Raw genomic sequence first — 22846 nt, 5'->3', positions numbered from 1 at the left:
CTCTCTTCACCCTCACCGCCTCCCAGAGGAAGAGAAAAGCCAAGCGGGGCCAGTCGCTGTCTACTCCACAACGCTCCAGGACAGAGCAGAGAGCAGAGGGAAGCAGACTGAAGAGAGGAGGGGCAGAGGGTGAAGGTGAAACATGAGAGGAGGCGTAAAAGCAAAGATGGACTCTGTCAGGTTTGGTTTGTAAGGGTTGCACCCAAGGCTGGATGTGGCCCTCTGTTCTGACCTCCATCTTCTATAAAATGACACCTACCTCGAGATGCCTGACTTCAAATCGGACTCTGCTTCCCACTCTGTCCTTGTCTTTTTATGAAGGGCTCTGTTTTGTCTCTTTCAGTTCAGGCGAGCACGCTCACATAAAAGAAAACTTTTGGGTATGTGATATAGGGTGTGTGTGTGTGTGTGTGTGTGTGTGTGTGTGTGTGTGAGGGAGCCAGCTATTTTTCATTCTAAAGGAAGTGTACTCTGCCTGCAGAAAGATGGTGATCTATTTTTCCCCATTTCAGTTCTTTAGAGGGTATCAACTGGGGTTGGCAGGAGAAAAAGGCGATATAAAGAAAGAGATAATCAAGTTTTTTTCTGGTATCAGAAGCAATATATATCATATTTCCACCGCTGAATGCTGGCACCTCTCTCTCTTTCCATTATTTGTCTGTTTGTTTTTATCTCTTTTATTTATTTATTCATCTCTAGCCCTTCGGTGATGCCAGTGTTGCAGCGTCGCCCCTGGCCGCCGCGTGCATCATTGTGTTAGTATTGAACCCCTCTTGATGAATCTCTTCAGAAGAAATTGAAATATTGCGGAATGGGGAGATGTGGGAGTTTGAGCTTGATGCATGGAGATAGATGAAGTATCGGATGGAATAATTTATAAGGCCCCCTGCTTGCACCCAGCAGCTCAGCCAAAGAAGCATGGTGCTGACAACGCTGAGGTTAGCGGTTCAAATCCCAAAGGATTATCTGGCAAAACTGATGTATACCCTCCCCGAACAGGACTAATTGAACAGAGCAGCTTAAAAGGCACTTTGTAACAACTTAGCAGGGTTAAACCCCAGCCTACCACCAATAAAGTTCTTCTAAGTGTGGTGGAGTCTGTCTCAGTTTGTTCAAGATCCATGCATGTCTTTTGAAATTATTAATGTTAAAATGTTGTCTACACCAGTCACAAGCAGGATGTCAGCATTTCATGAGCAACTCATGAGTCTCCTGTCACCAGCTGCATTTTAGTGCCACATTCAGATGCCTCTGAGAAGCTTAATTAAAATGTGATTGCTGTTTCTTGTGAAGTTGAACTTGGGCTGCGGGGCATGAATTTTGATAATGAATATTGGTTGTTTAAAGGCACAGTATGTACATTTCTCCCGCTAGGGGTCTCTCACATCAAAACAATTACAAAAGATGTAGTTTGATGATGTCATGAAGTAGCAGACGTTCAGGAGGTTTTTACTGGGAGGTCTCTCTCTAAATCAAACCGAACACTGAATAAAGCAGTTTCATGCTAAAAATTAGCATTTCGGCGATGCTGTTTGGTGGACACTGGACGCTGCAAGCCATAGCTGCCACTAACATTTTCTGAGCTTGTTTCTTAAGATACTTAGCTTAAGATACAGATATCGGATGACTATAATCTTTCATCCAGTTAAAGTATATAGCTGTAAATGACCAAGATCTAAAAAGCGTGTCGTAGAAATGTGGCTAGACACTGGATAAAGACCAAATGAAACACACGTTACCTTCTCTGGATTTGAAAATTGCTGAAGACATTTGTGATAATGTAAATACATTTTAATGCAGAAAGGTTACAAATTATACCTTTAAAGGTTAACTGGAGGGCAACAGCCCTAAGCCGATCTAAAAATTAAGTAGGGAAGTTCTTTAAAGAAAAACATTTTTTACAACCCAATACAAAAGTTACAATTTTCCCTTCAGGAAATGGTGCATCTGAAGTTTGCTTCCCTGTGTTGGCAAAATATGGAAAACATAAAGATTTCGAGAATAAATGGAGGATTTGTTATTACAGAAAGGGGTCGAAGGGGTATAATGCCACAGTGAATGTAAAGAGCTGAAACTCATGAAGCTACACACCCTGTGAAGAAGCTGCACGGCCGGTGTAGATGGCTCAACAGGTGTTGTGAGTCTACTGATGAAAAAGGCTACGTCACAAACAGCTACTCTGACTTATTTACCATGTAGTCTTGCTCTATGTTATGCCTGCTGACTGCTGAGAGAAGCAGGAACTTTGTCTGTGGGCCTGAGGCAGCAGCGGCGGCGGCGGCGGCCGGTCCTTCCCTCCCTTCCCCTCATCCATCGATCCATTGTGACTCTGCAGGAGCCAGATGAAAACCTCTCGCTATGATTTATGGGATGTCACCACCAGGGAAACGGGTGGTGCCTCTCTCCCTGCATTTGGTGTGGGAGCAAACCTGCCGGAGGCCAAAACCAGTTCCCCTGGGTCCTAAGGTCTGATATCCTATACCAACACAGGGACATGGAAACAAGCTGGGTTTATAGTAGACATTTTACATTATAGTGGTATTCCAATGACCATCAATCTATTCTAATAGAGTAAGGAAAGCCAGGACCATCCTTCTTTGAATTTAGGTGGCCACATGTTTGCAGTAAATTATGTATTTAAACATATAAGGCACCAAAATCTGTCCTTTGTAACAATTTATAAATAATGTGTGTTAAACAATGTAAAAACCTAAAATTGATGAAGAAAGAACCAAGAAATATCATTCCCGGCTCTACAATATTCAAATATTGGAATTAATAAAATCTAAAAGCACTAAAATCCTATTAGGTTAAGCTTCTGTTAATCAGATGGTAACAAGTGTAAATTTGTATTATTACTGTAAGATGAGTTGTGTTTCCTTTCTTCTTTCTTTGCTCCCAAAGTATTATAAATTCCGAAACATATTTATTCATGAGTGCCATGGAACCAGTGAAAAAAATGACAACACGTGGCTAGCTTAGCAACTTACTAAGTACTTAAGTATTAATTAAGAAGCCATGAGTAACCACCAAATGTTATTTGTTTATCTATGAACAAACACACATGGTCATGTCAGAGTGTCCCACTTTCCCTCATTTGCAATGATGGCAGCATTAAGAAGTAATTCTGACGGCTTAATCCACTTAAAATTAGAGGAGGTTTTTAAGGATTCTGTCTTAAGGGTGTCCTAAAAAAAGGATACAAGTAAAAGGCCTGAGGAGACTCTGAGAGATGCAACATTCATGTTTTAAAAGTAAGAAGAATAGAAGTGTAATAAACGGCACGGCAAGAGAGGGATGGGTGTGTATACTGAGTGTGTGTCACTCTGTGAGCATATTCAACTTTGTGTTTAGTTGTGTGACAATGACTTGAGCTGACAGTCCCCATGGACAGCGAGCTGTAGCTGATTTCTGATCTACTGCCCAAAAGCTTTCTCCTCCTCTTACTTTTCTTCCTCCACTCTCCTCTTCTCTCTCCATCCATCTCCTGCTTTCCCTCCTCCCCTCATTTCGTATCATCTCCTGTCTTCTGCTTTTCTTGTTTCCTCTCTTCTCTTTGCCTCCCTTCCCCCTCCCTCCCCTCACCAGCAGCACATGTAAAAAAAAGAAAAAAGAGGACTGAAAATCAATGTAGGAGGAGAAGCAGAGGAAAAGGGGAGCAAAGAGAAAGACAACCCCAGGGCTGTTGGAGGAGTGCTGAGGCAAGCAATGTCACGCCTCACTTGACCACCATAAATATACCAGCAATGATGATGAGAGATAAAAAAAAGTTATAGTAAGAGTATATTTTTTTCCAAATTATACATATTTGCAATTTATTTAATTCATGAAACATCTGCCCACACCCTAATGGATAAAGTGAAGTATTATGCAGACAATTTTGGATGTAATGCTGTTTTATGTTGATGAATTAAGGACACTATTAGAAGGTACTTCACTGCAGTGCACTGCACATCAATGGGCCAACTTGTAAGCGAGTGGGAGCGTGTGTGTATGTCTCCCCATTATATGGCACTTGCATTTCCACCAAATCGTACATCTCAGAAAACAGGGGGGAAAAAACATGCCGCGTGACACTGTGAAATGACTCTAGACCTGATGTATAGTGTTCTATATGTGCCCGAAGACCTATAAGTGGCAATGACGGCCTGTCAAGGGCTGAGGCGGCAGTGTTGGAGTGGAGAGGCGGAAGGAAGGGTGTTGAGCTGTGAAGGGCTAAAAGAAAAAAAAAATCCAGTCAAGTGATGGAAGTGCTGAAAGGAAGACCGAAATGTGTTAGAGTGAAGAAAATGTTCAGAATGGAAATTGGTGCGTCATCGCTATACTGACATACACACTAACGTGTACAAATAGACAGTAAGAGAGACATACATCCAAACAGTAAAGCACACACAAATGAAAATTTTCCAAGCACATGATGGAGGATTCTTTCCTTGTTAAATATTTATGTTTAAACTTGCTTTCTGAAGACCCCCAGTTGTTTGAGGTCAAACCCAGAGCATGTTAAAAAACATTTTCGGCGAGACTCGCCAAGCATGATTCTTCCAGCCTTTCCTCTGTGAAAGGTGTTGGCTTTGTGCAGCTTATATTAGAGATATAGACATGAAAAGACAAATGTGAAACATGTCTTACAATACCCTAGGCAAGGAGAGTGAGTGAGAGAGAGAGAGAGAGAGAGAGAGAGAGAGAGAGAGAGAGAGAGGGCTGATGGAAGTCTCTACTCTTCATATCACACCTGCCGACAAAATGGAAATATATCTCTTTTATTTCTCACACTCCAAATAGTGCCTGGGCAGACAAAAACGTCTGCAGAAAGATCTGAGTTGAGAGAAGAGGGTTCTTGACGGTAAAAAAAAGTAAGAAAAGTCAAATGTCACCTAATCCTTTTCTCATAAAGCACCTGGAAACTGCTTCAGTCCTGGCCTTTGTTCTCTTGCTTTATAACACCTTTAATGGGACATAAAGTAAAACCAGGGAAGGGTAATTGAAAAATTCTTTGACCCTCAATGGAATATTTTGTGTGTATGTGTGTGTGTGTGCGTGTATATCCATATATTTATATTAACTAATTTCACAATCTATTATCTATAAGAAGCATATGCAATATTTATTTAGTCGTGCATGAACCTAGAAAAGAATGACTATTCGCAAGAGTTTTCCAGACATTTTTAGGCTCCTCTCCCTTTTTTGGCTCCTTATTGACCGTTCACTAAACCCCCCTTCCTGAACAGTGATTCATTGCTTTGCCACCGTAACTAGGCGCGGCAGGCCTGTCAAGCTTGTGATTTCTCCGCATTCTGAAGCACTGTACACTGGGGCTGTAGTAATGGCGATACTCCATATAAAGAGCGTGGATGGTGGTTTCTTTCTTTATTTTTTACCCCTTACAAAACTGAGAGTACAAGGGCAAAAGTGTAGGGGAGTGGATTAAACTGAGTCTTTGTCTGCTCCAACATGAGCTGCAGTTGTTAGCAGGTCTGGCTAACTAGCACATTAGCGTAACTGTAGTAGTTGAAGCGGCAGCAAGTGTTACTTGCAAGGCCAGTACTAATTTTACACTACATTATTTTGTGGGGTTAAAGGCTACATTGAAAAAGACTCTTTCACAAATATAGCACTTCTGATGTGTAGTATTTCTCCACTGTGTGTGAGTCAGTCAGACATACATGGATGCTACTATACCTGTGTAGGCTAACGTTAGCCTCTCCGTCCTGCTCTTGAATTTAAAGATTACACCCCAGCCAAACCGAGCCTCTACCAGAGAGTTTGTTCGCCAAACTTAGTCCTCATTATTACTGCCATTTCTCTTTTTTTGTTTATTAAAAGTCAAACATATTTGAAATTTTGAAAATATGAAAAATAAAGACTACTATGCTAAATATAACTTCTGCCTTGTTTGCTTGTCCAGGTATGTAATCTAAGCAGCTAAGCAAGGTTTAGTGAGAATGAGATAAGTCTGACCTTACATTTTACTCCACACTTAAATCTCTAGGACTGGCTTCTAGGGTTGTTACTTTTTTTCTATGTCTTCTACATGGATCATCAGCTGGTGAAGATGTTGAGTTTGTGCCTTAGGTATGTAGCTTGACAGGCATAGCAACACTAACTAAGGGGGCAGGACTTAGTGAACAGTCAATTATCTATTCGCTGTTTTCACTGTTGCCCACTACATCCCTCATGCCCCAGCCTCCACCGACCCTTCATTTAATACTGTCCACTCACCATCTTCCGTGGGCACGTAGATATTGAGGTAGAGGCAGTCCTCACTCTGGTTCTGGATATAACCCGCCGCCACGTCTAGGTTGTCTGTGAACCACACGGGCAGCATAATCTCCGGGAGCACGCCATGGACGTTCTGAGGGCACACAGGGGCAAACTGGGTGGCGTTGCGGATCTCTTGCCAGGATCCCGGGGCTTCGGGCGGCTGAAATCGCCGGTCACCGATGGGTGCTGTGGCATATGGTACGCCTAGGTACTGCTCTACAGGCCCCAGGATCTCATTGTTTAAGTCCTTCTTGATGCCTCTGAGCTTGCCGTAGTTGGTAGTAACAATGGGGTGTTTGGAAGGGTCTATCTTCTGGCTCGAGGCCAGGCTGAAGAGCAGGATGAGGCCTAGGACCCCCATTAGGCAGCAGTCTGTCATGAGACTAAGGGGGCGTGGCCTGGGCAACAAACCCAGCCGATTTTGTTTACTAAGAGCAGGTGGAAGGGGGTACATGACTGGATTCATACTGTTCAGCCACCTGCCAGCACTCTGTCTTGGAATACTTCTGTCTTTTTATGAGAGGATGTGGATAATAACCAACTGTTTGGAAGGTAAAGTGTAAAAGGAGGATTAAAACAAAAAAAACAGGCAGACCCTGAAAGACTAAAAAGAGCTTTCTTGGAGGTGTGATCAAGACCAGGAGTGCTGAGTGAAGGTGGGATGTCGGGCAAAGCAGCTGTTGGGGGAAAAAAGGGTCCTTGAGGTGCTGGATGGTAAGGAGGTCGGACCTCGGTGTGGGTGCCAGGTCAGTGTTGATTCAGAGCATTGGCAATCCGAAAAGTTTCCCCAGCCATGGTTCTGTTGCGTTCCATCCCGATTGGTCTTCTACTATCCAGATCATTTGATTCGAAAAGCCTCTTGAATTCTGCAGAATGAGACAAAGGAAGAGGAGGGAGGAGATTTAAAGGACAGTGATACAAAGAGAGAAAAACATAAAGAGATACAAGGAGGTGGGGGGGAGAGAGATTATAACTTATCTGAAACAGAAATATATTCCATTAAATATTGTCAGTGCAACATTTTCCCTTCAACTGTTGCCAAGAAAAAATATCCCCTGAAATGAAAGCAGTGGAAATAAAACGACCCTCAACAGACAGTATTGTTGAGATCACATCAATAGGTGTTATTTTGGGGAATATTTCACGTGGTGATCACTTGATTACAGGATGAACAACGCAGTTCCCCAGCATGTAGAGGTACTGCAAAAAAATGCAATCCTTGTGATCACATTTTACTTACTCTGGCTTTTACAACATAATCTGACCTGCAGAAATCCCATGTACACTCCATGTTGAGGGCACATTGCTACATGCCTCTCCCTATCTGTTATGAATGAAAACCCTAAATTGGACTTGTTCACCCTGTCCTGGTCTGACCTGTACGGGAACGTGCACCAAATCCTTCCTTGCGAACTGTGTTTAACCTGCCAGCTTACCCCTAACATGCTCACATCTCTGCTAATGCAGCGCAGCTGATGTAGTGTCACTGCTACATCAAGTCTTCCTCTAACAACACTGCTATTGATGCCTCAATATTTATGGTTATTAATATCTTAAAGGCTTCACTGCTGGATCTGGAGCTCAAAAGTACAGTAGACAGCATAGGCGAAGAGTAGAGGCTAGAGATTAGGGCAAGCCTTTCCCCGCCCAGTCAGGTCACAGGTCAGTAATGTGTGCCTGTAAGCAGCTTATAACAGCCTGGGACACTTTGGGGCTACATACAGAGCACAAAGACACACATGATGCACACAGTAAGCCTTAAATGACCCAACACATGAATGAGTACCCCCGCACTGTACTGTCATTCATGTAATCTACTGCGCAAATGTGCAAATCCTCATGTAACAGACCCAGTCAGAAATGCATCAGGCATGGAGGAGATTATACAGCCGTAACATTGTTGGGTGGTGTTATGAAATGGTAGGGGACACTAACCTTAGGAGTAATGAAGACTGTACAGGCAAAACAGAGAAATTTATTTCATGTATACACACGCACACACTCTATTTCAGTCTTATCTGATTTCTAAAATTCGCCTCTTTCTCTATCTCACTCTCTTGCTTTATCACCATGCCATAATTATCCCAATTAAAGTCATCATTAACCGTATTATTGCATCGCCTGCACCCACTGAAGCGCCTCTTGTGTTTTTGTTGTCCTTTTTCCACACCCTCTCCCACTGCCAATAAAGCCATGTACATTAGAAAGTATGGGAGTTAAAGTGTCCCGAGGCAAGACAGCAGATAATTAGACGATATAGGCTGATGAGCAGGCGAGCGGTCTCACTCACACTGATGTAAGACATACAAATAAGGAGGCTCACTCATGTAATGATAAAGTTTCTTATCTACAACAAGCTCTTTGAGGAGAGGATATACTCCAGCTTGTAGGGAAGAGCTGTGGTGAAAACACATTTGTGTTCTTTCAGAGAGCGCTAATTGCGAGCGAGTCCGCGGCATCTGTAATCGCTCAGGCTTCTTTTGGTACAGTGCGTTCAGCCTAAATGTATTGGCGCCTGCCTTTGTTCCTCTCAGTGTGGACTTTGTTGTTCTGCCCACGCGCCCATGTGTGTGCATCTGGGAGTGTATCCCCTCACAGAGAGGCAGGCAGCACGATGTGTGCTCTAATTGAACCGTGGAGAGTCTGGAGGCCGGCCTGCTTTGCGGTGCACGCAGGGACGAGCCCTCCACCCACACACACACACACACACACACACACACACACATCACACCATTAAACTTTCATCCTCCAAAACACATAAAAGAGACTGGGAGATAGAGAGGCAAAGATGAAGTGAGAATGTGAAAACAGGAGCAGGGGAGAGTAAGAGACAAATGAGAGATGGGAGGTGAGAATGCAGATGGAGAGGAAACAGGTCCTGGTGTTAATAAAAAGCTTCTCTCTGGACAGCAGAGACCCTTGAGTAAAAGCGCCATGAGGCGCTGCTTCACTGACCCCGGAGTCTGTGAGAGAAGTGGACATCTAATAGACCCACATTCAAAAGCCCAGGGAAGGTGCCAACTGGACTCCTCTTAACCTAAACTTGCACCTCAAGTCCGGGCAGGCAGAGAGGCCAGCCCAGTCCCACACATGCCAGAATCCCTGGTAATAATCCAAGGCCCTGGCAGGCGTGAGTGTGCCTGGAGGGACCTCCAGAATTTCGGGGTGCATCTGAGTGTTTAATTGCTAATTGGCTCAATTAGAGGGCCTAATAGGTCCAGCTTTGCTGTGAGCAGTGGGAGAGCTTAGGTGATTGATGAAGCGGAGAGGGAGAGACGAAGGAGGGGTGGGGACTGGTGGGAGGAGAGCTGAGCATGGCAACAGAGCCATATAGGAGATATGTGTGGGAGAGTGTGTGGTATTTGTAGTGCAGGTCACACACACAATCACACTTACCAACACAGATTTCCAGGTATAGGTTTTCCCAAAATATTGTATCCATCATACACACACTCATTCATGATTCATGATTCAGAGAAGGACGGGGTCCACACAGGTCCTTCTGTGGCAGACCATCAGTACAAACCTCATCTCATCTCTGCACCGTCCTTCATCTCCCACCCTCCCTCACATTTTAAATTTTTTTGCTCAACTGAATGTGCACTGGCAAAATATATAGGGAGGACGATGCAATATAAAAAGGCTGCATTGTTACAGGGCCTGGATCATTGAGGATGAGCGGAAAAAGATGCAAAACAATGTTTTCCATGACTAAACATTATTTAAATTGGGTACAAACCAGGCCTTTAGCATTTACACACTTTTATCCACAGCAAAGAGGTGTGGATAAAAGTGCTCCAGGACTCTGACACTGTTTATGGTCACAGGACTCAAACTGCATGGCTAAACGGAGACCACAGGCTGTGGGCCAAAGCCAGCCTGTCAGACATTTCAATCTGACCCACAAATGTGTAATGATGATATAACTGTGTTGCTTAATTTGTTGATCTGAAATGTCTCCTGCCTGTTAACTAATTCCAATGGATGGCCAGTAATGTTATTATTATTAGGTCCACAGCTAAGCTATACCAATGTCACCATTGCTCAATATCCATGCTGCTGCAAAAAGAAAACGATTGCTGTGGAAAAGAGAAAGTCGACAGTGAATGCTCAGCATAAAAGACAGAACGGACAGCTAAATACTCCTCACTACGGTGGAGAGGAAAACAGAACGACTGATCCGTCAGGCGTCAGTTGAAGAGTACAACATCAAACACCATTTTCTCAGCACCTACGCTAACAGGACTGTCTTAAAAGTAAAAGGAAAATACGGCGGCTTAATGTCTAAAGACTTTGCAAGCTAAGCAAAACAATGCATGCTTACAAAGCACTATAAGATTTCAGGAGCAGATAAACAACTCAAGTCTGATATTTTAACTCACGCGATGCCAAATCACAGAAAGCGTTCATTAAAATGAAAAAAGGTCCATTAGAGGGACACTTCAAAATGATGGAGGGTGGAGGAGAAATAGTTCTGGAGCCCACTACTCAATTAACTGCGGCTTTTGTTATACCGGAGGAACTCATCTCGTCTGAGGTAATTGTGCAGGGCTAGATTTATTTGACACAGTTTGGAAAAAGTGAATTCTCTGTGGGTAATCTCACAACAATTGGGTCACCAAACCTATTAGAGGGATATCACCTCTTGATGAAAACACAGAGGAAAAGACGGCCAAAGTGATTTCTCTTTACAGTGGCATTGATCACCAAGAGCTGCGAGGAGGTGTGTTGAAGTTTCGCCATGTTGTGAAGGTGTTTGTGACACGCACATATGAATTCAATAACAATCCACTTTGCAGTGATAAAATCCAATACAAGAGCACAAGCTATGACTTAAAAACATCTAGTCAACAGTCCCAGGAAAAATGAACTGGTATAAGCTGTAGAATTTACTGCTCGGATACTTGCATTACATTACACTTAGCAGGTGTTGTTATTATTATGTCTTATTCCTTGTGTATATGCGCAAACAATTTCCTCCCTCATTAAGTCTCACCAGAGATCATATTCCACAAGTTCTTACTTGTCCTTTATGCTGCGGATCACTACTTCAAAACTGACGCCAGACTTTGATGTTGTTGCCATGAGGGGGAGAGCTGCTTCACTGCTCACATTAAGGCGAGAATTACATAAAGTGCTTATGATTTCATGTTTTCAACAGCAAGCCTACTTTGTTATCTTTAATTGCTGTGCGGAGTGTTCGATACCACTTTAATGTGCAGTGACAGACGCTTCCTCCAATTAACCTGCCATTAATCTTCCATATGAAGGTCACGTCTCTCCTCATGGTGATTTAAGTGTGAACTGCACCTCATTTGGAAGGAAATATGCATTATTCCTTTATGTTTCTAAAGGCTGAGTGCAGATTTGGATTAGATGAGGTTGTGTAATTGACTCGTATGCATCAAAAAGGAAATGGTGATTTGCGGAACATAGTTTGATGCTTGAGCCTTTAATATTCTACTATACTCATCTATATTTTATATTCAGCTCTTTTGCTTGACTTCACAAGGACATGATTCATGAGTTCCAGTACCAATATTAAACCGGCCGCAGCCTTCTTTGTCATTTAACAAAAGAAGTAGAAGAACTGTTGCCTAAACATAGTAGAAATACATGAAAGAATGCCTAAATAGTAGTACTATAATAGTGGCACTGGCAAAAGTACGAAATAACTGTAGAGCTGATCTGCTCTTAGCAAGACATATAATTTATATAGCAACAGAGTAGCTTACACGCCAGTACTGCAATACACTGAGACAAACTGACACAATATTTTTATACAAAGAAAGGAATAACTTAATGTACTACATTCGCCAAATTTACAAGAGGTGACAAATAATAATGAATTTGTCGAGTTTGTTGAGTTAGAGTTATATGACTTTTTTTAAGATGGTCTGAAGCAAATTAGCTTCCAGCTCAAAATACTCACGCACAGTTAGGGAGGACAAAGATGCGATCTATAAGAACGCATTAAAAACACCAGGTGTTAGGGCTGGGGCGATTAATCGACGTAATTGATTATTGATTAATACGTCGACCAGTATTATGTGCGTCGTAGCGTCGTTGCATGCGGTGTTAGCAGGGATTCAAGCTCCAGCTACAAGACCGCGCCTTCGACCGTCTAAAGTTTGGGAGTATGTTAGACAGACACTCAACAACGTGCTGCTCGCTCTGTGAGCTTCACTGCAGCGTAACCGCGAATACGTGAAGCAGCATGAACACGTGAACTGAAAGCATCCCGGTGCACTTTGTCTAGACGGCAACGGCAGCCCCACAAATCCTGTTTACTTTCTGTCTCCACACAAGCACTGCACATTATCGCACGAAGACACGTAGTCCGTTCAAATGTATCTTATTTCTTTATTTCTTCATCGCCTTCATGTTGAAAGTAATTTCTGCCCCGCTGCTGTGATGGTAACGTCTGTTACACCGTGTGTCATCCAACATTCGGCTATTTTACATTTTCTGTTTATTTAACGGGCACGTATGAGCGAGAAAATAACTGAAACTAACATTACAGACAATCTGTGACTGTCTGCAGTCTGTGAATCGTTTCAGTTGTTTTCTTTGCCCCACAGTGATGCAGAAATACATTTGATTATCATACTGCATTACTCAAGTAGCCTAATTAACAAAGGTGAAGTGGGCTCATAATATGAAGTAACATGGCTTTTTAACATTAAACTACCTAGCTAGCTGACTACCTTACCGAGACTGGTCTTCCTCATCCTGAGAGCCAAAGAGCCTCAAATGTTCCAGAATAACTGGTGTGCTCCCACACCAGGAAATGTCAGCATTGCAAATGTTGCAGTTCACAACCTTTTTTGCAAAGTGAAGAGTAAAACACTCCCACACTCTGGAGGTTTTAAGGTGTTATGTTGCCATCGCAAAGTCCAGTAAGCGGACGATGTCGCTACAGTCCGATGACGTCATGAACTAATTGATCTTCAATTTTTGTCGACTACATCAGTTATTTATTGCACTGGTGACAGCATAATATGTCACCAAGTATCGAACAGCCAAGATCAAAATGAGAAAAAGCCAAGTGCCTTTATGATTCCGGCATCATGATCTGATACCAAGATAATAACTTCCGACACCTTGTTTTTTAACTCAAACCTGTTTTTAACTTAGCAAAAGATGCCAAAGTTTTCAACTGTTGACTGTTGTGTAAACTAAAATAATCTAAAATTATCAAAATTTTAGTTTAAATCAGGATCTCATTCATTAATAAGGGGTGTGCAAATATATCTAAATATAAAAGGTGTTCACAATTTATTTGTATGTTATCGGCTGTTCATTTGGTTTCATAAGTTCAACGTGGCTCTTTTGCTAAAAAGTTTCCACAGTTTTCCTCCAGCGGACAAAGCAGCCTGGAGATCAGAGTCTCCAAATCGAATCCATCACCATTCTGCCACATAGCTTACCAAGCACAATCTAAATCCCACTAAAACCAATTCCACTACGACCTCCCCTGTAATTGCTTGCCGCCTCTCCCTCCGCGTTGTGTTGCCGGTCAGCCTGGCAGTACACTGGGTTCAACTTAATGATAGATAATAACCTGACTTTGCCGGGCTGGTGGTGCAGGCCAACAGGTGGAATTCAGTGTGTCTTGACGTCAAGAGGAAGAAAGACAGAGGGACGGACAGATGAAGACAAATCAAAGAAGTCGCATAAAGTGCCTGCGAAAAACACAGATGCAAAAACATACAGTACATTTGCCATGACAGTGAGCACAAACACACATAAAAATTACACTCATTATCATCTCAAGGCTTTCAAAGTCTGACAGTATTTAAATCACATTTGCTAATTAATACATCAAGACTGAGACACGTAAATTGGACATTTGAAAGTCAATATGTCCCTGTGACTATGTGTGTGTTTATTTGTGTCCATGTATACATATTCATCCGGGTACATACATTTTGTTTGGATGTCTGCTATGTCAGAGTGTGTGTGTGTTTTTATCTGTGTGACAGCAGTTTGACGTGTTGATCGCTAAGTAATTTTGAGGGCATGGTAGAGTGGATGCTGAGTGGTTGAACAGAAAATGGCTGTTTCATCTCTACAGATGCCACATTAACGTCTGTAGATGGGGTGGACGTGAGTGTGTGTGTATTTGTGTGTGTGTTTGTATGATTGCCGTCCTGCTGACAGCCTCTGTGTGGGCTCCAAATAGAAAATAGCCAGCAGGCAGGTCAGTGCTCACTCAGGCTCTTGTCAATCCCTTATTTTTATTATGTTTCATCCCTCCATCTCTCTCTCTCTCTCTCTCTCTCTCTGTATGTGGGGAAGAAAGAATCACAGTGGGGCCAGAGTTCAACAGATATAGAAGGTGGGAGGTGTGTTAAGACAATGGAGAAATGTAAAAAGAAGACCAATCCACTCAAATTTTGGTCTTCACAAAACCCTGTTATGTCATGGGGGTGATCTGTTTTTAGATACAGTCATGGATCAATCAGCTGACTGCTGCTCTCTCTCTCTCTCTCCATCTTGGTTTTAAAAGGGAGACCTTTTGCTATGTTTCCGCCTCCCGTCCAGATTAAAACAGAGAGGTTTTAGTTTCGGTATTTTTATTAAAATATTTTATTCTGTGTAAATAACACTTGTCGCTGTATTTACTTTGCAACGACTCCCAGTCTGTTTTCTGCGTCACCGTCTTTGTACTCCCCTGTTGCTTTCAGTTACATTTCCACTTCGTTGTCGGTCAATGCAAAAAAAAACTTGGTATGGTTATTCATCTGTATTACTTTCTTCTTTCACCAAATCTTCTGCAGAGTAGACCATCTGCTTCATGTTTACCCGGCACACGCATGCCCAGTGTACGTGATCGGCCACCGGATGTGTGTTTTCAGTCGTTTTAATATGGACGGAGATCAACTCTGATACGCAGCTAAAACGCTGCTGTGGACAGAGATCATATTTGTTATAAAACTGTTTAAAAAACTGTAGTAGTGTGGATGTAGCACATTACCCCACTCCTCTCTCTGCTCCTCTCATGTCAACCCTCCCCTTTTCCCCGAGATTCTCACGTATTTTTCTGTTCTCACCCGGTATCGTACTGTTTAAATGTTTCCTGTAAATCTCACGTATCTATAACCTTTATAAAATCAAATAAAAACCTGCTGGCCATATTTAAAGTGTTTGCTACTCTCTCCGGTAAAACAAGAAGACTGTGCTCCTTGCACAAGGATTTAATAGATGAAAACAACCCACTGAAATAATTAGGCCTATACTAGTGGTAAACTATATGAAATTATAATGAATATATAACTATAAGTAATATTAACAATATACTAACAGTATAATATGGAATTAACATTGTACTTTTATTTATTTAAATTTCCCTTATTTTCAAATCTTATTGATGACAGTTTTGACTCCTCTCTGTAGCCCTTCTCCCTCTCTCTGCTCCTCTCTCTCCCCTCTGAAGCCCACAGAACCTGCCTGAGCTTTCCAGAACAAAAAGCGGCTACCTCAGAGTTTATCATCGACTCAGGATGCCTGAGCTCCTTAATCTCCTAAATATTTTGGCTGCAGCCTTTTTGTTGCAGTTTTTATAGTTGAAGTTTGTTCTGTTTTTGTAGTTTATTCCACCGGAAAGTTATATTTGTTAAGCTATAACATGTTCGCTGTAACCAGGCAAAGGCTGCTATGGTTTAAGTCTCTAAGACAGAGGGGGCGGAATTTGTTGCCCATGTTTTCAGGCAATAAAATAAAAGTTGTCATTTCATGATACTTTATCATCTGTTAATTTTACTATTTTATGCATTATTTTTAGGACTAATTAAATAAATTTACAGTATACTGTATAATGCTGCGTGATAAACAAAAGGCTTCAAATAGACTCACCTGTGCATTCACCCTTCTAGCTTACGGATGAACAAATATGCATGATTTTAATTGTAATCAATCAAACCAATCAAAATACATAATTCCAACAAAAACCTTAAACATATTAAACTGGTAAAGTGGAATTCCCGACTTTGGAGCCAGGAAATGTCACTATGCAGAGGTTTTAGATGAAGCATACGGATTTAATGGAGATAACCTGAAATGAAAAAGATTTATCCAAAGTCAAGCGAAGTTTTGGGTGACTTAGCCCAAAAAGCAGAACCAGCAGTTGTTTTTATTCCATGCAATCTTCTTCCTTGTCAAAACATGGCACCTGCATTACCCATAATGCAACTTGGCCGCTAACACCTGAGATTCTGGTGGGTTATGCCGATGTAGCCTTGAGCAGCTAGCCTCAAGCAGAGATGAGGTGCGGGCTATAGAGGTCTAATAAACTCACTTGTAACTCCACAACCCCAGATTTCTTAGTCTTCATCCTCAACCGGCGCTGACACAAGTGACATCGTACACAAGACTTTTAAACTTTGATATGCACAATTGGTGGAGTTCCCCTTTACAACTGGGCTATAGTTTGCTTTAAGGACATGGAGATTACATATAACTGTTTTAAATGCATTGACTATATTTCAACTTGTAGCAAGTTAAATTCGTTACATGTATTGTTAATAGTGTGTTATTGCGGTGTAGCTATGACGCAGTGGATAAGACCCGTGCCTTGGGTGTGAGAGACATCTAAATGAGTAAATATAAATATATATTTAAGTTTCAAGTGAGATGCCACTCCAGTAATGGCATCTTGACAACACACAATATAAACACAATAGAATCACCAAAGGCTATTAAAAGCATGTCTGTAAACATTTTGAAGAAATCATATCTAAACATACTGCTTCTATTCAGCCTTTCTATCTTTAAACATGGTTCATTGTCTTCCCTCCCACCCCAGAATCCATTCACTCATTATAGACACTAGACTGTGCTGACAGAGGAAGCGAGTGGGCTGATGGACTGCCAGCTACAATACAGACACAATGGGAGGATGCACAGACATAGGAAGGGCTAGACAGAGGAGGAGGAGAGAGCAGGGGCTGTCAGTAAACTTGTCGACAACACACAGAGATATACAAATAAATGCATCAGTGGCGGCGTGAGCGTGAAGTGTGCAAGCGTGTGTCTGGAGGAGGGGTGTTGGGGTTGCGGACCACCGGAGCGCAAAATTGGAAACAATGTGTCGGCAAGAGTTAAAAGCAAATATTTACAGGGCTTTAATGTGCATTGGGAGCGCTGCGTTTCCGGCGTGGGTCAATGCGTCTATGCGGGGAGCTGTGCAACACGGAGGGGCATGGGTGGTAATTAGAGAGACAGTGGAAGATTAATCACAGGCTGACAGCACAGCCGCGAAGCTATACATAAACATATTCACAAGCTATACGCAGCCCCATCACTTAGTCTGGCTAGTCCGGCAAAACACTCTGGACGTTCCCCCCCCTCTCACCCAAAGAGGATGAGTGTATCCAGCTTTAACGAGCAGACCCTATTCTCTCTTATTTTTCTGTCATTTCTTTAAACACACACAGTCGAACAGACTCGCTGCCCTGCCGTCATGCTCTGATTACCTGCTTCTCTCTCCTCTATAAATCACTAGCTCTGAACAAACCCCCCCTCACTTAAGGACAGCTCCTGAGCCGCTCACCCCCCCACCCCCGCAGATCCACCAGTGCGAGCGTCCAGGGGAGGCAGAGGACAGCATGGTCCTGCCCCAGGGAGAAGAGCCCTTCTGTAGGCTGGAGGAAGCTGCCTCAGCTCAGTGGGGGAAGGAGAGGGAGATATAGTAGTTGGCTGAGAGAGCGGCCATTAAACACGTTCCATATATCATAAATATTTTACCGTCTTCTAAGTGGTTTTGACCTTGGATCAGAGCACTGTAGGTCACACCACAAGATAGGAGTTACACAACCAGAGTTTGTAAGCAGTGGTAATTAAAGTGGGTTGTCTTTTAAAGTTCATGTCTAGGTACCTTTAGTTTTTTACAGGAAGGGGCTACACTTCTTTTATAGTCAAACACCATAAATGTAATAAATACAACCATGTTAAGGTTGTTTTGTAAAGAAAACTGCATTTAACCCACATGACCTTTAAAGTGATTTGTTTACAATGACTGCTGTGTTATGGATTTAAAAGCTTACAAGCCCTCTTCTCTAACCTCATGGTCACGCATCGTGGTATGGCCTGTAAAGGCCTAGTCATGTTAGCATTTTAAAAAGCATCGTTTTTACTTGATCCATGCAAGAGAATCCACTGAGTTTGACTTCTCTGAAGAAGAAAGTAATTAAGCAAATCTCTGCGAATCTTTTGCTTTGGTTGAAATTTAGTGAAATTCTACACTGTACTGATCTTTGGCCGAACAGAGAGCCAAAGAGTCCAGAATAAGAAAGCTACTGCAGCTTATTAGCTTTGTTGCACCATCCACTTTTATTGCACCCCCTCTGAGTTAAAAACTGCTCCATAAAAGTGGGATGGTTTGCAGACAGGAGTCAATGGTACAAATGCATCTTTTGAATAAACTGCGTGAAGTTATTGCCCCATTAGTGATCAAACTATCCTGCTGACTTAGCAAGCTTGGTAGCTCAGAGAGCTTTTTCCCCTTTGAGTTACCTTCATTGAATTTAATTATGTACAATCCCGAGAACAAACTGCCGCGGGGAGTAAACGACCAAGCACAGAGAAAAAATCATTAAAGCCTAGGAGACCTATTGTTACTGACTAGGTCGTTGCCAACAACAGTAGTTCACCAACTAGTAATCCCTGCATCACAAGCTTCAAGAAACAAAAATTTTGTGAAGATTTGCAGATGAATTTCTCTGTACCATTTTCCGGTTTGACCGGGCTTTAAGGGTGAAAGGGTGCTAACTGTCACTAATGTATGTGATGTAAATGTAGACCACGACCTTAAGTGGGAGTCAATGGAGGGTCACTATTTAAACTGGGTGAATGGGGCAAATGCACCAATGGAGAGGATTTAGCCAAAGGCAACATGGGGCACAGCTTCAGAAAAGGGCTACACTGTTTGTGAAACGGGGGTAAATGGGGTCTAATTGACCAAATGAATGCTGCTGAAGGCAAACTGTGGCACAGAGAGCCACAGTGGCAGGATAGAGGGCACAAAGGACACATCTTGGGGGGGTTTGTTCCCCAAGCCAGGCTAAGAGTAAAGCTGATGAACGTCAGTTGTAACTCACAGCTGGTCACTTGACAAACAGAAAGGCACTTGGACTTTGTTAACTATCAGACAGGCACTCGCGACCTGGGACAGATAAAAGCTTTCCATTAAAATATTGACTTAGAGGATTAGGAAGGCAGGAGGGGTTGTGTAAAGTGACAGAAATCTGCAATTTTCCAACTGAGATGCCATCAAGGCCCCAGAGAACAGGCATATTAAGACATTGGCAGATTAATTGAAAGTTTAATCTGTATTTGCAGAGTACAATCCAACAAATATGGAGAACGTCGTTGTATTCGCACTTGATCCTACTGCTAGTTCTCTACCACAACGTATTTGTGGTTTCTTTATCAGTCGATGGGAGATTCAAGAAATGTTCGTTTACTAGTATGTTAAAGAAATTAGTAAGAGTGGGGAGAGCTGCTGCTGGTTTATTAGAGGCCATGTTTACTCACTGGTCATGAAATGGTGTGCTGTTATGATAAAATGAATGTCTTTCAAATATTTAGCAAGTGATATTTGTGTCAATGTCAGCCATTAAAGGAAGATTTCTTAATCCGTGCAGTCATAAATGGTTGATATTGTCAGACAGCGTAGAATATGATGATTTGAACTGTAAATCTAATTATTAGTAAACTTTATATTAGTAGTATTGCTGTAGAGGCCCAAGGTAAGTAGGTGTTTATTTATGGGTACAGATATAGAACTACTTATACTTACACCACTATTTACAATAAAGGTTACAATAAGTTAATAAGGAATTAAAAGAATTAAAAGTAATCATAGTTATAGTAATAACAGTGTAGTATCCTTTTTAACACTGGTAGTTATATAGTGGCTGGTACAGTTACAGCCACATTGTAAGGGGGACTATTAAAAACTCAGCTTGACTTAAAACAGTGAAGGATGGCGGGGCCAACTGAGGACGTGACACTGAGAAATGAAGTCAGTGTCATTTGACTGGTAATGACCAGCTATGGACCTTGAGTGAGAGTGATATACATAAAGATGAATGCCACAGACAGTGATAGAGAGAGGATGAGGGAGGGCCTGGAGAGCTGCCTTCCTGATCTAGTTGTCCCTGACAGATGGCCAGTGAGACATGAGCAGCTGATGTGTATGATTGTCTGCTTCCCAAACAAGAGGCCATGTCAACAGTCGCTGCTTCCCTCTCTACCCGTCGCCGTGCTCCTCTATCTATTTTAGTCTTCAATTACTTGAATTCAACGCAGAGCAGAGGTTCGCATCCTCCTACAGCCAAGGAGGGGATGCAGTATAATTATCAAAAGAAAGGGCACGGTGAGAATAATCCTCAAATGATAATCAACATTATTAATAACAAGTTGCAGCAGCTAAACACTCTTCCTTTCTCTCTCCCCAGATCTTCCCCCCTCTTTATCTCTCTCTTTATTTCTCTCTCCCTCCACCCCTCCTGTTGGCTATTAAAATGAGAGATGAATATTCATGCAGCGCTTTAATCTATAGCTGAGCTCATCTAGAAGAGAAGTGTTTGTTTTATAACTGGGGAGAAGTGGAGGAGGAAGATGTGCTCATAAATATACTGCACATGATCAGCACGATAATATATAGAGTGTAATGGGTGTTTTTTCCTACACAGGGTCTGATGTGCATGATGTTCAATCAAGGTAGTTTATTTCTCATTATCCAACACAATGTTGTATAACGAAAAGAATGTTTGTAGGCCCCGTCCTTTTTATAATCCTTTCATTATTTGGTTTCAAAACCAAATTATGAAATGTTTTAAAACAGGACGGAAAACAAAAAAACAGACATCTGTTTTGTTTTTCTGTTTTAAACCCATAACTGAAAACAAAGGAGCTGCATTTTGTTCTATCTTTGACCGGTTTTGTATCCCTCCAACCCGTTCCCTGTTCCAGTCACTGTTGTCACTGTTTGTGACAGTAAAGGCAGGTAGGCTATATGATATTTAACAGAAAAGACCGACAATGTGGTTGGGGTAAATGGAGAGCCAGAACCAGGAGAACGGTGTTCGTGTACATTGTGAAACAAAAAGTCAATATTACATATTTAAGCTTTTTTTTTTATAGCCTATAGTCTAAGGCTATTTCTTTTCAAGTTGCATCTCATACTGAATATGATTGTAGCAGTGAGCACTATAGGCCTATTATAGCCACATATGAAAAAAGAAATATAAGAATTTAGGCTACTTGTTGTGCAAGATTACATCAGTATCAAGGAGGCATTTTGTTTTGGGCTGATCTGAAGCAGCTGGTTACCTGAGCGAATATGTTTTTTCTCGAGGCTAAGGCCAGGGTGCGAACTACGGGGGAGCCAGGGGGAGCTTTACTCCTCTTAATAAGACATGAGCTCCCCTGAAAACATGATTTGTAATATTCTGGGAGCTCTAATCGACAATATTCTAATATTGCCATTCATTTCTATTTTTCTGTAGCCTATCATCATGGATCTTGCGTAAATCAGTAGTGGGCTTCATCCAGCCAGAAGGATCACCGACCGTCTGCAGCGCACCTCCTCTCTCTCGCCCTGTAGGCTCCAGCGCCCGATATGCTAACTCTTAACCTTGGAAGTAAAGCTGAGCAACAGTAAGCCAGTCAGCCGGACATGTTAACATTTACAGCTTAAGTTAGAACAAATAAATAAACTGTTTAATCTATTCCTTACACTTTCACTCTTGTGTTTTATGTTAGAAAAAAGACTCCCGCGTCCATACTCTGTAGATGCAGAGTATGCTTCTTACTACAGCCCCGTGCACAACGCTAGGACATGCAGAGAAATCTAAAGCTTGACAGGCCGGCTGTGTCCGCTTACGGTTACATCTGTATTTCTGGACTTGTGTGATGGAAATATAGAATTAAATATAGCACCTCCATCTCTTCAGCTACCGCAGGGTTTGCTGCTGAAATGTGCGCCTGCACAAAGTTTCACCCTGTTTCTTCCTGCTTCTCTGTCTTTCTTCCACAGTTTCCTCTGCTCTTGCTCTTTTTTTCAACCGATGCTTTCTCCCTCTCCGGTTCCATCTCAACCAGTTTGTCTTTTCCCTCCCAGGCCTCTGCCTTTCTGCCGCGGTATGGCTCCTATAATCTGTTCCCTCGTTTTCCTCCCTTCCTCCTTTCTTCATCCCTCCTCTGCTGCTACTGTACTTCAATGTGTGTGTGTGTGTGTGAGGCATGTTTGAGGTGTCATAGCAGTGCGGTGCAGCACAGCGGGATATCGAACGTCGCTGCCTCTGTTTCTCTATTCGTAGCTCTTTTCTCTCTCTCTCTATCTCAGCATCTAAGGAATCTGGAGTCTTTGCCCCTCGGCTCCCGAGGAAATAATGAGGTGCCAGCGGAGAGTGGCAGCTCCACCACTGAAGACCCACTAAAGACCGACTGAAGAGTGAGGCGCGAGGAGGAGGAGAAGGAGGAGGAGGAGGAGGAGGAGGAGGAGGAGGCCTGAGAGACTTGCTCCACTTTGCTCCACGATGCTGGGGGGGGGGGGGGGGGGGGGGGGGGGGGG

The 22846-nt window shown here is 42.5% G+C and overlaps 1 protein-coding gene across 3 annotated transcripts in view; it reads right to left on the bottom strand.

The window, feature by feature from the left end:
* The window catches only part of nlgn2a (neuroligin 2a), a 188370-nt gene that overhangs the window by 109305 nt on the left and 56219 nt on the right, over positions 1 to 22846 (bottom strand). For 2 of the 3 annotated variants that reach the window (XM_046064237.1, XM_046064236.1), the window contains one exon: positions 6223 to 7130. In XM_046064237.1, the coding sequence (XP_045920193.1) occupies positions 6223 to 6730 (508 nt within the window). In that variant the 5' untranslated portion in view covers positions 6731 to 7130. Of the gene's footprint in view, positions 1 to 6222; positions 7131 to 13828; positions 13950 to 22846 lie in introns of all 3 variants that reach the window. The other variant, XM_046064235.1, reaches the window with a different exon arrangement.

The sequence above is a fragment of the Micropterus dolomieu genome, linkage group LG12, assembly GCF_021292245.1.
Source record: "Micropterus dolomieu isolate WLL.071019.BEF.003 ecotype Adirondacks linkage group LG12, ASM2129224v1, whole genome shotgun sequence".
In the NCBI taxonomy this organism is placed as follows: domain Eukaryota; kingdom Metazoa; phylum Chordata; class Actinopteri; order Centrarchiformes; family Centrarchidae; genus Micropterus; species Micropterus dolomieu.
This window is presented reverse-complemented; position numbering and strand designations above follow the sequence as displayed.